The 12,819-nt window shown below is 30.6% G+C and overlaps 5 protein-coding genes and 1 long non-coding RNA gene across 8 annotated transcripts; 1 reads left to right on the top strand and 5 right to left on the bottom strand.

Annotated features, from left to right (window-relative positions):
- Positions 1–2,209: 2,209 nt before the first annotated feature.
- On the top strand, positions 2,210–3,677 carry LOC128388966 (uncharacterized). Of its 2 annotated transcripts, none has more exons than XM_053348446.1 (3): positions 2,210–3,247; positions 3,418–3,479; positions 3,551–3,677. In XM_053348446.1, the coding sequence occupies exons 1-2, from the start codon at positions 2,234–2,236 to the stop codon at positions 3,451–3,453; spliced, it is 1,050 nt and encodes a 349-aa protein (XP_053204421.1). In that variant the 5' UTR covers positions 2,210–2,233; the 3' UTR covers positions 3,454–3,479; positions 3,551–3,677. The 2 variants fall into 2 exon arrangements, with proteins under 2 accessions (XP_053204421.1, XP_053204420.1); XM_053348445.1 differs by having other exon boundaries at positions 3,324–3,479.
- LOC128389088 (kielin/chordin-like protein) lies at positions 3,674–5,360 on the bottom strand. Its single transcript, XM_053348604.1, is given in 5 exon segments — positions 3,674–4,423; positions 4,494–4,670; positions 4,673–4,722; positions 4,724–4,754; positions 5,324–5,360. Coding segments are annotated over 5 exon segments (723 nt in total). The 3' UTR covers positions 3,674–3,995.
- A 612-nt stretch (positions 5,361–5,972) lies between these two features.
- On the bottom strand, positions 5,973–6,589 carry LOC128388984 (uncharacterized). Its single transcript, XM_053348475.1, has 2 exons — positions 6,441–6,589; positions 5,973–6,375 (listed from the first exon to the last, which is right to left on the bottom strand). Exons 1-2 carry the CDS (start codon positions 6,552–6,554, stop codon positions 6,007–6,009), a joined length of 483 nt encoding a protein of 160 aa, XP_053204450.1. The 5' UTR covers positions 6,555–6,589; the 3' UTR covers positions 5,973–6,006.
- Positions 6,590–8,492: 1,903 nt separating this feature from the next.
- Positions 8,493–10,367, bottom strand: LOC128388979 (uncharacterized). Of its 2 annotated transcripts, XM_053348465.1 has the most exons (7): positions 10,170–10,367; positions 9,967–10,015; positions 9,829–9,906; positions 9,666–9,760; positions 9,314–9,599; positions 9,031–9,251; positions 8,493–8,958 (listed from the first exon to the last, which is right to left on the bottom strand). In XM_053348465.1, exons 3-7 carry the CDS (start codon positions 9,845–9,847, stop codon positions 8,590–8,592), a joined length of 990 nt encoding a protein of 329 aa, XP_053204440.1. In that variant the 5' UTR covers positions 9,848–9,906; positions 9,967–10,015; positions 10,170–10,367; the 3' UTR covers positions 8,493–8,589. The 2 variants fall into 2 exon arrangements, with proteins under 2 accessions (XP_053204440.1, XP_053204439.1); XM_053348464.1 differs by having other exon boundaries at positions 9,967–10,367.
- Positions 10,368–10,480: 113 nt separating this feature from the next.
- LOC128388986 (uncharacterized) lies at positions 10,481–11,306 on the bottom strand. The gene is made up of 2 exons (XR_008325384.1): positions 11,227–11,306; positions 10,481–11,134 (listed from the first exon to the last, which is right to left on the bottom strand). It is a non-coding gene; the product is annotated as an uncharacterized LOC128388986 (long non-coding RNA).
- Positions 11,307–11,311: 5 nt separating this feature from the next.
- On the bottom strand, positions 11,312–12,343 carry LOC128389080 (uncharacterized). Its single transcript, XM_053348590.1, has 5 exons — positions 12,167–12,343; positions 12,023–12,100; positions 11,863–11,960; positions 11,502–11,796; positions 11,312–11,430 (listed from the first exon to the last, which is right to left on the bottom strand). Exons 1-5 carry the CDS (start codon positions 12,252–12,254, stop codon positions 11,312–11,314), a joined length of 678 nt encoding a protein of 225 aa, XP_053204565.1. The 5' UTR covers positions 12,255–12,343.
- Between the last annotated feature and the right edge of the window lie 476 nt (positions 12,344–12,819).

Here is a 12,819-nt window from a genome sequence, read left to right as displayed (position 1 = left end):
TGTAAACATCATGATGATCATATTATTATCTTTATTGTTCAAATGGTCAATTTGATTTGATGGTCAGTTAGATTTACATATTGATTATCATGACAATTGAAAAACAAATTTATACTTAAGTAAAGTTTATGATCAGGAAGAGGAAAATCAATCCAATCACTCAAATTATCATTAAGATCAATAAACAATTAACATTAAACATCCGATGTTATCTTGATTTAAATCAATTCTAATTTCAGCTGATTAATCAATGTTTACAAATCATGAGCTCATTAATTGTAATCAAGTCGTTAATTTATTATTTAGATCAATCCTGAAGATATAAATTCAATCTATTATTTGATTGGTGTAACAATTTACTGATTTCAAGTTTATTTCCAATCTTATTGAAGGTTTTTCATCAAAAATATTATTAGTTCTCGATTAATTTAATCATGATAATAATCAACCATGATTAGATTACATATTTTCACCATAAGGTCAAGTTAATTGTTACAAACAATTAAAGTTACGATCAAACAACCAATGCTGCCATCTTTTATTTAGAAGTGGAAATCAACCGATCAAAGTGATTAATTAATTTCCAAACTTAGAATCTGGTTAAGGAGAAGGGTCGCCGAATTTTAGTTTTGAGTTAAGAGTTGAAATTTTGTGTATTTGTAGGGCCACAAATATGAAGTCCAAATATATTTATTTTTCCTGATCTGATCAGTAGTTTTCGAGAAAATCGGTTCAGTTAAAACTTCATGTCACTTTTCTAAGCAACTATAAGTTTTAGATCATGAAATTTTATTTTATCGACAACTTTTCATGCCTTACAGAAAATCAATTTGTTTTGCTAAAAATATCAAAGTGCTCCAGTCACAATTCCGTTGTATTCAAATAAATGGACGGCGATTAGTCCCAAGTGCCGAGAATGATCTGAAACTTATTTTGAGACTATCCTAGCATGGGTTAACATGGTTGATCAAACATTTTTTTGATGATCATTTTCGAATGAGTGAGTTTTGACCTTCGAGGCCTAATATCTCGAAACTACAATACTTAGAGATGTCTAAATAAGTCGAATCGCTGTCATTTAACCAAGGCTATTGAAGCAATAGTTTTTGGCCTTAAAAGTGATGGTCTAGCTTAGACTAAAGTTAATTAAAAGTTATACTACACTCAAGTTATAAACACCCAAATGTTTTATGCTTGCTCCAATGAAATATTATTTCATCAAACATTGTCAAACTATTTATAGCAAAAGTGACTGTATTTTAAGGCCAAAAAACTATTGCTCCTGATAGCCTTGGTTAAATGACAGCGATTCGACTTATTTAGACATCTCTAAGTATTGTAATTTCGGAGATATTAGGCCTCGAAGGTCAAAGGCCACTCTCTCATTCCGGTAAAACTGTTGATCAAACGAAAAAAGTGCTTGATCAACCATGTTAACCCATGCTAGGATAGTCTCAAAAATAAGTTTCAGATCATTCTCGGCACTTGGGACTAATCGCCGTCCATTTATTTGAATACAACGGAATTGTGACCGGAGCATTTTGGATATTTTTTTAGCAAAACAAATTTGATTTTCTGTAAGGGCATGAAAAGTTGTCGATAAAATAAAAATTTCATGATCTAAAAACTTATAGTTGCTTAGAAAAAGTGACATGAAGTTTTAACTTCGAACTCGATTTTCTCGAAAACTACTGATCAGATCAGGAAAAAATAAATATATTTGGACTTCATATTTGTGGCCCTACAAATACACAAAATTTCAACTCTTAACTCAAAACTAAAATTCGGCGACCCTTCTCCTTAGTGTTAAGATCATACATTTACAATTAAGAAGATAAATTTGTCTATCACAATATTATATTCAAGGATAATAATAATCTTGTAACGATCTAAATCAAACAAAAAGTTAACTAACTTTGTTGATAATATCTAATGATTATCTTAATAATAAATCAACACAAATATTAAATTAAACATTTATTCAAAATTTATACAATTTCCAATATCGAAATTATCATCACAATGACAAATATTAACTTTTTGAAACATTAAATAATGAATCTAATTAAACAGCAAAAGTAAACAATCAAACTCAAATTATCAAGAGATTTAAATTATTTACATTTACAATTGATCCAATGAGTTAGTCAATTGTATCTCAGTTGATTAGTGGAAATTGTTGAATAAAAGATACATTGAATTAGTTTATTAGTCTTCGAGATTAGTTGATGTGATGCCTTCGTCAAGCCAAAGTTCAAGGATTAAAAGGTCACTTCGAGTGACAAAATTCGGGTCAAGTGTCAATGAGCTGCTTCGTTCACAGACACTCCATTTACCACAGACAATTGGAGATTTAAAAACTAACATTGGTCAATATTGGTTTCCAATGTTAACACTTATCAATCTAATTGTAAACACAATTAAATTTTCCACATTGATTATGATTAATCCGACCAGTGATCTAATTTTAATCCTCGGTGATCCTTCACACTTTCTAGGTGAATCCCGTCTCTATTTGTTAACCTTAAATTTCATCTGGTGTGTGATTGCATGTATTCACGGAGTCCACTTTGTAGCACATACAATGTGTCCGGTCAGTTCAGCCCAGAAAACTTGGCTTTGTATCGGTGAAATCCTGGAAACCGGTCAATACAAGAAGTGGGGTCACTTTGACGATTTGGCCAAACAGTTTCGTCGATTGGTTAAAGCAAACACTTGGTTAATTACTTCAGCTTATTTTTTCTTCCTCAGTTTGTTACCCGTATTCAAAGCCCCCAGGCAGTTCATCTTTCCCATGAGCGTTAATCTATTTCTCAATACATGGTGTTGTTATTACATTATGACACTTTCGATAAATTTTGTCTTCATTTATGTCCTTTATGCTTATGTTTGGATTGAGTATCTCAAGTTTCTCACGGTGACAACTCTCACAATCAATGTCCATCCGAATGAAGGTGAACCCTTGACCATTGAGAACGACGATTTCATTCCCGGTAAAAGGATTCGATTCATTGTAACTCATTTTACTGAACATTTCCAAGAATTTATATTCAGTGATCTTTTCCATGGTATTAAAAATTCACTCAATTTTCTGGTTACTTTTATCGCTTATATTATCATCGTATTTTTGATCTTTTTCACCTCGATACCTTCGTCAATCAAAGTGGCCATGATTTGCTGTGGGATTTCCGGTTCCTTTTTCGGTCATTATATTCAATTTCTCATCGGTATATACGGTCAATCTCAGGTATGATTCAATGAAATTGGAACGAAACAATCAGTGTCTTTTGCTTAACTCTAATTGTTGTTCTCATTTCTAACAGATAATTAAAACCTCAAATTGTATAAGGAAAATACTTTATACTAAATCATCAGTTGAATCAAAATTAATTGTCCTTCTTTTCATTGACCATTTAGTTGATAGAAACTTTTTTACAATCCTGGGCTCATTAAGATATACAACTAAAAACTTAATTCTGGTAACAATTATATTCTCAGAAAAATTTCAAACTATTCACTAATTAAGTTTAATTTTCTCACCGACAATTAGGTCATCATGGAGTCTAGTGTATTATTATTGTTATGTATTTCAAATGTTAACCGTTGCTGACCATTGGCCAGAATCATGAAGTACAAATGTGTCAACATTGGGTTTTTGTATGTACGATGAAAGTTAATGATCACCAATTTAAAGTTGACATTTAATTAGCCGAATTAGAACTTTCAATATAATGGATTGTGTCATTTTCAACCTTTATTATTAATTAGATGAGATGAAGTTCAATCAATCTGATTGTGTCAATCTATTACTATCAAACAATTAACGTTGATGTCAAAAAATTGTAACAGTAATTTAGATTGTGAAGAAAAGTTTTCCAATAAAATGATTATAAATATACAATAGTGTTGATAGTTTGATTGAGTAAATGAGGTTTGTGATTAATTTGTTGGTAAATTATATTAAAGTGATTGTTTGATGATCATTGATTTAGATTTTAGTTTAAATCGTTTGGATTAATTGAAGTTAAATTGTGAGTTGAAACTTTGTGAAGTAAATTTTGTACTCTTTTCAATATTGCATCGGGAATCGTTCGGGTGCTGAAACTTGAAACATTTTCTGATTCCTTTTTATGATCAGAATCTTTGCTAATTAGATTTGATTGTTTTTTCAATTCTTTGATTAGACTTTCATCTTTACATGTAGATGCAAGTTCACATTTAACTTTACCTTCATTACTACACATACACCGTTGACATGGTTTCAATGGGTTAATGGTCACTCTCTGGCCAGGTTTGTATTTTTCTCGTCCATATTTACAGGTGATCTCTTTAGGTGTAATCGAGGGTTCGGAAGTTTCGTCTGGTGTAGTTCGTGGTTGACGTCCAGTAATATCCTTGAAAACGGCATCTTTCCCTTCTAAGGCTTTAGAATTATATAAATTTGATAGTTCGATGAAATCGAAAAGTTTTACTTATCTAATATCAATACTTACGGCATTCTAATATTGGACAGCAAAGATCTTTAACTTTGATCTCTTTACATCCTTTTCGATCCAATGATTGTGGACAATTGATATTCCAACAGAGAATTGTTCCTTTGTAGCAGAAGCACCTTTCACACGGATCATCTGATCGAGTTAAATTAGAACCATGTTGATGAACAATTCCTTGGAATAACAATTTTCAAAACTTCCACCAGATCGACCACTGATTGATTTTGATTGACTTTTTGGTGGTCGACAATTTACTCGATTCTAGTAAACAAGAACGTGAACAAGAAAAGTTAAAGATCACATAGAAAATTGACACTGAACATTTAAGAATAGCCGTTAAACTTTACCTGGGAATGAATTAACCACCGAGATGAAAGTTACAAGAACCAAGACAATGTAAAGTTTATTATCATGATGGTGGATTTAGATGAGACTGATGTAGAAACAGTGATGACGATGATACTAGTGCTAAAATTGGACGATGGGAAATGATGACATGAATGAATGAATGAATGAATGAGTGAGTGAGAGAGAGAAAGAGAGGTTAAGGTTGAAGGCTGAAGATAATATGAAAAGGAGACAATGAACTGTTAGCATGAGAAAGATTTGAAAGGATTTTATTGAAATTTTCATAGCAGAAAAAAGATGAAGATGAAGGATGAACAAAAGATGACAAAACGGAATGAGAGAGAAGAGAGAAAAGAGAGAGAGATAAATTAATCAGTGAACTATGTCCAGAAAGTTAACTGAAAACGTTTGACGTGATTAGTGATCTTAATTTAAGGTTGACAGTTGAATGGTTGACGATAATGATGATGATGGTGACAGACGGAATGATGGAAAATTATTAAGATGATTAAAAGTCATTAAAGATTGGCCATGATAATGATGATGATAATGAGGATGAGTAGGAAATATCCACCGGGATAAAAGTAGCGGAACATTGATTTCATGGAATTGATGATTTTATGTTAATCTTTTACCGTTATTGAGTTTCAAAGATTCAAATTTGAATCAAATCTGAAAGCTTTATAATTAAAGATTTTAGTTCTCTATTAACATTAAACTTTAATTGATTCGTTCCATTAATTAGACATTTTAATAGTTAACCAATTAACACTTATATAATATTATTGAATAATTGTCTTAACTTTGAGATTGAAACTTTTTTCTTGATGACAATTAGACTCAATAGAGTTACAATTCAATAAAGATTGTTGGTTATGCTATCAAATAAAAAATTGTCAATGTTGGTGTTCAGGTAACTGTTTACCTGTCTTATATTGAGAAGTTTCGTCTTGCTTGTGGTGAGAACGTGGTAATCTTATTCCATAAGCTTCCGTTACATTGACCTGAAATTACTTTCTATTTACGTTTGGATTCTGTTTAACTGTAATTTTTGTTATAGTGGTCATGAAGCTGTTCGACATATTTGAGTTATTGAATTTCAAGGAGTCAATTGTTACAATCAGTGGTAAATTGGTGGCTGAGAAATTATTTCAAGTCGGTCGTTTTATTCATCAATGAGATCTGGAAGGCAACTGAATTTTTTGTAGAAACAATGTTTCATGAAATCGAATCCGTAGACAATTTGTTCGCGAGTATTCACCAATTTAGGCCATTCAGTGGGTTCATTTTTGCAGTTGTGATAAATTACAATTGATCGATTCTCTTTGATACAATATTTGGACAGAAAATCAGCTGATTTGTGGTTCACATTCTTATATTTCCGTAAGTCCAATATCTTCAACTCAGGTAATAATTTTACCAATTCTTCTAATTTACTGTCTTTAATTACACCGATACCTCTGATCCTAAGATGATGTAAATTAGGAAATTTGGAAAGTAGTCTTTGTAGTGTTGCCCACGAAAAACAATTAGACTGAATAGAAAGAAAAAGTTAATACAATATAATAATCTGGTAAGATTTTTCAACTACTGACTTACATGACATTCGATAACCAAATCTCTTAGATTGTAATTCTTTACCGATTCATCTACATAAATATCCTCTGCCCAACAACGGAAGAAAGCGCTTTCCAGTGATGGACAAAAATCCATAAAATGAAATCCAGTGAATTGGTCAAAAAAATTGGTTGTACTTTGAATCTTTAACGAAGATAAATTCGGTCCATTGTAAAAAACGCCGTCCGCTACATAAGACCCTAAAAGATATTAATCATATGAAATTATCGGCAGATTATCGCAAGTTGAATCTTACCTTTATTGAGTTCTATGTTAAGTCGCTTCAAATTTGGAAAATATTCAATGAATGAAGGAAGATCATTCGGATGCAAATAAAAGCAGCGAACTTGTTTCAACTGATCAGGTCGAAAAACTTTTTTATAATCGAAATTAAATTCTGCAGCGCACATCTCGATATTTTCCAAGTAACCATCTTTACGTAATTTATCCATACCGATTAATCCTTTGATTTGTGGATTGTTTTTGACGATTTCTGGTAAATTGTAAGATTTATAAGGAAGCAAGGACGCGGTATTTATAATCTAAAACAATAATTCAAATTGAAAAACAATTAGAAAGCAACATAATTTTGGTTTTGAAAATTCATTAATTACCTTAATGTTCGGGAACGATTCGATTAAATTGTAATCATTCCAATTCGTAACATGATTGATCCACAGACTATTCGCATCAATATAATCAACTTCATCTTCAATTGCAAAAATTGGAAACAAGTATTAAAAAAATAATGAACAAATCAATGAGAAATTAACTTACAACTATGTATCAATTGAAGATATTTTACTCGATTTAATTTAGGCGTAATTAAATTGGACCATCTCGAACAAACTTTAGAATCAAGTGAAATTATTAATAAATAAACATTAGAATTTCATCGTCTAAACGGAATCTCAATCTTACCTTTAGACCATCGAATCAAATCTATGACCCCATTGGCATTTTCGAAGATCTTCCAAAGACAATTATCAGGTAAATCGTTAAATGACATTATTGATTTGTAAACTTAAAGAAATGACGATAACTTATCTGATGAGTCTTATCATTAAAATGATATCTTATGATTAATTTAATCAGCAAAATTGGTTTCCCTCGTAAAGAACAGCTGATTGATTGTTAAGACAAAGCGCTTTTTTCGGATGAATAGAAATCGAATATCGGATCTTAATTAGATTAGAGCAGAATCTTTTTACCAATTGATTTACCCTCATTAAGAGTATCTCGAAATATTAACATGGTGAGTTATCGCAATGACCAATCCGTAAAATTTGATCAAAAATTAACTTTCATCTTTCACCTCGAAACATGATAGATGCTCAATCGTGTTTTAATCTCTTGACTCGCTTTGGAAACTCGTTATTTCAATTGTTATTATGTTGGATTAATTAACTTTCAGCTTAATTAGAAATTTATTTACCTTCATCAAGCAAATCCGTAAGTAATTTTAGGTTTTATAAAAATAATGTTTCATGAAATCGAATCAGTAGACAATTAATTACTGAATAGTGTCCAGTTTAGACCATTAATTTGGTTCCTTTCACAAATTTTCTTCTAATCCATTGAAATGGTCCAAAATCATATAAAGACACTCGTTTGGTAGATTTTTAATTTATATAATTCACTTGAAATCAATTTATTCTAAAGGTGGGAAGAGTTTCGATTCCTGTAAAGTTCAAGACTCATTCGAAAAGATGATGTTTGAATGATCTTCTATTACGATGGTGACACTGACACTCATTGTATTCTACAAGTATTATTGAACCTTAGATGATATTATCCAAAAGAATTATTTATCTTAAGAATGAATTAGAAAGAAGAAGAAAAAATGTTAACATGTTTCCTTCATGAATCTATTGAATTTCATGGTAACGATATTTTCACTTCCTTTTTCCCCTCATCATTTTTGGTGACGTTTCTATGTGTCAAATGCTTTTGTTATTCCCAAACAATAATAGTAAATATATCAGTTCGTAAGAAATGAAATAAAGAAAATAATTATAATACAATGTACTACGATGAATTTAATTGCTGAGCAGATACTTAATAAACATATAATGAATAATCAGCCTCGTGATTTATTTGGACTTTTTTGTTCATTCAAGTCAGTCGATCTTTATTCATCCATGAGAACTGGAAGAGAATTGAAAGTTTTATAAAAACAATGTTTCATAAAATCGAATCCGTAGACAATTTGTTCGCGAGTATTCACCAATTTAGGCCATTCGATGGGTTCGTTTTCACAATTGTGATAAATTACAATTGATCGATTCTCTTTGATACAATATTTGGACAGAAAATCAGCTGATTTGTGGTTCACATTCTTACATTTCCGTAAGTCCAATATCTTCAACTCAGGTAATAATTTTACCAATTCTTCTAAATTACTGTATTTAATTTTACGAATACCTCTGATCCCAAGATGATGTAAATTAGGAAATTTGGAAAGTACTCTTTGTAGTAATGACCACGAAAAAAGCCCAGTCTGAATCGAAAGAATAAAAGAAAAAGATCAACAATAATCTTAAAAACATTTATCACTCGATGATTGACGTACATTCTCGATGACCAGATCTCTTAGATTGTAATTCTTTATCGATTCATCTACATAAATATACTGTGTCCAACAGTGGAAGAAAGCGCTTTCCAAAGAGGGACAAAACCCCATTAAATGAAATCCAGTGAATTGTTCAAAAAAATTGTTTGTACCAAGTTCAAGAATCTTTAACGAAGACAAATTCGGTCCATGGTAAAACACCCCGTCCGATACAATTGACTCTAAACAGATATTAATCATATTAAACAATCGGTTAACAAGATTAAAAGAAGTTGAATCTCACCTTCACGAGGTTCGATGTTAAGTCGTTTCAAATTTGGAAAATATTCAATGAATGAAGGAAGATCATTCGTGTGAAAACGGAAGCAGCAAACTTGTTTCAACTGATCAGGTCGAAAAACTTTTTTATAATCGAAATTAAATTCTGCAGCGCACATCTCGATATTTTCCAAGTAACCATCTTTACGTAATTTATCCATACCGATCAATCCCTTGATTTGTGGATTATTTTTGACAATTTCTGGTAAATTAAAAGATGCATGATAATCAAAGGCCACAGTATCTATAATCTAACGTCGGATTAAAAAACAATTAGAAAGCAACATAATTTTGATTTAATAAAATTCGTTAATTACCTTAAGATTTGGAAACAATTTGAATAAATTGTAATCATTCCAATTCGTATACTCATTCATCCACAAACTGTTCGCATCAATATAATCAACTTTATCTTCGACAACAAAAATGCGAAACAAGTATTAATAAAATAATGAACATATCAATGAGAAATTAACTTACTACTATTAACGTCCATCATTTGAAGATATTTTACTCGATTGAATCTAAGCGTAATTAAATCGGACCATCTTGAACAAACTTAAGAATCAAGGAAAAGTAAATAAGTTTTAAAATTTAACTATCTTAATAGAATCTTACCTTTAGACAATCGAATCAAATCTTTGGCCTCATGGACATTTTCGAAGATCTTCCAAAGACAAATATCAGGTAAATCGTTAAATGACATAATTATAATTGTATAATTTCACTAATTAATACAGTTGTGATCTCACTTAGAGCAAATTTCAGCGCCCTCTATATAACCAAAAAGGTTAAATTCTTATAAAAAAAGGTGAACTAACCTTTTACCTTTTCCAAGCCTAATGACACTAACCCGATAGGAGGAGACTATGAATTCGTTGTTGCTCTAAGTGAAATCACTTCTTTAATTAAAAACGTGTAGAAATGTTGAGGTAGTAATTTGAAAGGAGTGAAGTCACTCGATAAACAGCTGATTAATTACTAAGAACAAGCGCTTTTTTTGGATAAGACAAAATGAGTGTTTTTCACCGTTTTTCGATCGTCTCTTTCGACGTTTTTATGTGTCATATGCTTTTGTTTCATCAAACAATAATAAGAAATGAAATAATTACAGAAAATAATTATAATACAATTAAATGTGATATGATACCTTTAATTATGAGAGATGTAAAAAGTAAAAAATACAACTCAAGTGGGAATATTACATTGTAGTAAATAATCAACATCATGATTTGGTTGGCATTTCGATTGATTAAAGTCAGTCGATTGTTGAAGTGACTGAGTCATCAGCTTGAGTCGATATAGTATGAATATTAAGTATTAACAAAAACTTATCCGTTGTTCTTGTTTCACTTGGTTTGATCGGCTGAAAAGTTCTCGCAAGATTTCAAGGATTGTGAGATTTTCATTCATCAATCAGATACGGAAGGGAGAAAAAATTCTTATAAAAACAATGTTTCATGAAATCAAATCCATAGCAAGTTCGTTTGCGAGTATTTACCAATTTAGGCCATTCGGTGGGCTCGTTTTCACAATCGTAATATATTACAATTGATCGATTCTTTTTGGCACAATATTTGGACAGAAAATCAGCTGATTTGTGCGTCACTTTCTTACATCCTCTCAAGTCCAATATCTTCAACTTTGGTATTAATTGTATCAATTCTTCTAAATCAAAATGGCTAACATCAAGTTTATCAAACTTTCTGATTGCTAAATGTTGTAAATTAGGAAATTTAGACACCAGTTTTTTAAGAGGTGGCCACAGAAAACAACCAAAGCGAATCTAAAGAAAAAAATTAATGATAATCTTATAAACATTTAAAAAGAAATCAAATAAAATTTTATAAACATTTATAACTCAATGATTTAGCTTACATTCTGGATAACCAGATCTCTTAGATTGTAATTCTTTATCGATTCTTTTACATAAATATCCTCTGCCCAGTAACCGATGACACTTTCAAAGATGGACAAAATCCATGAAATGAAATCCGGTGAATTTTCCAACCATATCGATTCTACCAAATTCAAGAATCTTTAACGCGGACAAGTTCGGGCCATTGTAAAAAACTTGGTCCTCTAAAATAAAAAACGTAAGAAGATATTAATCATGAGAAACAATCGAAAGATTAATTGAAGTTGTATCCTACTTCTATAGAACTGCATGTGGAGTCGCTTCAAGTTTGGAAAATATTCAATGAATGAAGGAAGATCAATCTTATTTATAAAGCTGCCGAAAACTTGTTTCAACTGATCAGGTCGAAAAACTTTTTTATAATCGAAATTAAATTCTGAAGCGAACATTTCGATATTTGACAAGTCATAATCTTCTCTTTTTATTAATGAATTAAAATGTCCAATCAATCCCTTTATTTGTGGATTGTTTTTGACAATTTCTGGTAAATTTAAAGATGAATTGTAACTATAGGTCGCAGTATCTATAATCTAAAGTCAAATTAAAAAACAATTAGAAAACAACATAATTTTGATTTGCAAAAATTCATTAATTACCCTAAAGTTCGGAAAAAATTGTAATAAATTGTAATCATTCCAATTCGTATTATGATTAATCCACAAACTGTTCGCATCAATATAATCTTTAACTTCTCCTAAAAAAATTGGAAACAAGTATTAATAAAATAATGAATGGATCAATTAGGAATTAACTTACTACTATAAATCTCCACCTTTTGAAGATATTTCACACGCCTAAATCTCAACGTAATTAAATCGGACCATCTCGAACAAACTTTAGAATCAAGGAAAAGTAAAGAAGTTTTAAAATTTAATCATCTAAACGGAATTTTAATCTTACCTTTAGACAATCGAATCAAATCTTCGACTGCATTGACATTTTCGAAGATCTTCCAAAGACAAATATCAGGTAAATCGTTTAGTGACATAATTTAAAATCACAATTCACGTATAATTGATCTGTAAACTTGAAGAAATGACGAAATTTTATCATTGAAATTGAACAACATTAATGATTAATCAGAAAAATTACTAATTTTAAATTAGTTTCCCTAAAAAGAACAGCTGATTAATTATTGAGACAAAGCGCTTTTTTCGAATGAATAGAAATCGAATATCGTATCTAATTAGATTAGAGCAGAATCTTCATGACCAATTGATTTACCTTCATGAAGAATATACAGTGTTTCCCGATTGAAGAAACCAAGTTTTCATTTGAAGAAACCCCAATGGTTTTACTCGTATACCAATCGAAATCAATGATACGAGACTTCGGACCTTCATTTTTTGATTATTAATTTTAGAGCGAAAATCTGTTTAGAAATGAAGTTTCATATTCAAAATCATCATACATGTGATTTAAATTTAATTTCGACTTAGAATTACTTAATCAATCACAATTAAAAGTCGTTTTGGTTTCTTCAATCGGGAAACACTGTAAGTTGCTCGAATTAACCAAAAATAATTAACGAAAGCGATCTATTCGTCCATAAG

The sequence above is a fragment of the Panonychus citri genome, unplaced genomic scaffold (genome assembly GCF_014898815.1).
Source record: "Panonychus citri isolate SS breed McGregor unplaced genomic scaffold, ASM1489881v1 Contig00104, whole genome shotgun sequence".
Taxonomy (NCBI): domain Eukaryota; kingdom Metazoa; phylum Arthropoda; class Arachnida; order Trombidiformes; family Tetranychidae; genus Panonychus; species Panonychus citri.
This window is presented reverse-complemented; position numbering and strand designations above follow the sequence as displayed.

Excerpts from the sequence above, each read along its gene's own strand:
- LOC128388966 (XM_053348445.1), top strand. The coding sequence starts at position 2,234 with ATGCCTTCGTCAAGCCAAAGTTCAAGGATTAAAAGGTCACTTCGAGTG. Across the intron at positions 3,248-3,323 it reads GTATATACGGTCAATCTCAG|ATAATTAAAACCTCAAATTG; the intron begins GTATGATTCAAT and ends CATTTCTAACAG. Across the intron at positions 3,480-3,550 it reads CAACTAAAAACTTAATTCTG|GTCATCATGGAGTCTAGTGT; the intron begins GTAACAATTATA and ends ACCGACAATTAG.
- LOC128388984 (XM_053348475.1), bottom strand. The coding sequence starts at position 6,554 with ATGGATTTTTGTCCATCACTGGAAAGCGCTTTCTTCCGTTGTTGGGCA. Across the intron at positions 6,376-6,440 it reads ATTTGGTTATCGAATGTCAT|TCTAATTGTTTTTCGTGGGC; the intron begins GTAAGTCAGTAG and ends CTTTCTATTCAG.
- LOC128388979 (XM_053348464.1), bottom strand. The coding sequence starts at position 10,054 with ATGTCATTTAACGATTTACCTGATATTTGTCTTTGGAAGATCTTCGAA. Across the intron at positions 9,907-9,966 it reads TTTGATTCGATTGTCTAAAG|TTTGTTCAAGATGGTCCGAT; the intron begins GTAAGATTCTAT and ends TTGATTCTTAAG. Across the intron at positions 9,761-9,828 it reads AATGATGGACGTTAATAGTA|ATAAAGTTGATTATATTGAT; the intron begins GTAAGTTAATTT and ends TTGTTGTCGAAG.
- LOC128389080 (XM_053348590.1), bottom strand. The coding sequence starts at position 12,254 with ATGTCACTAAACGATTTACCTGATATTTGTCTTTGGAAGATCTTCGAA. Across the intron at positions 12,101-12,166 it reads TTTGATTCGATTGTCTAAAG|TTTGTTCGAGATGGTCCGAT; the intron begins GTAAGATTAAAA and ends TTGATTCTAAAG. Across the intron at positions 11,431-11,501 it reads CCACATGCAGTTCTATAGAA|AGGACCAAGTTTTTTACAAT; the intron begins GTAGGATACAAC and ends TTTTTATTTTAG.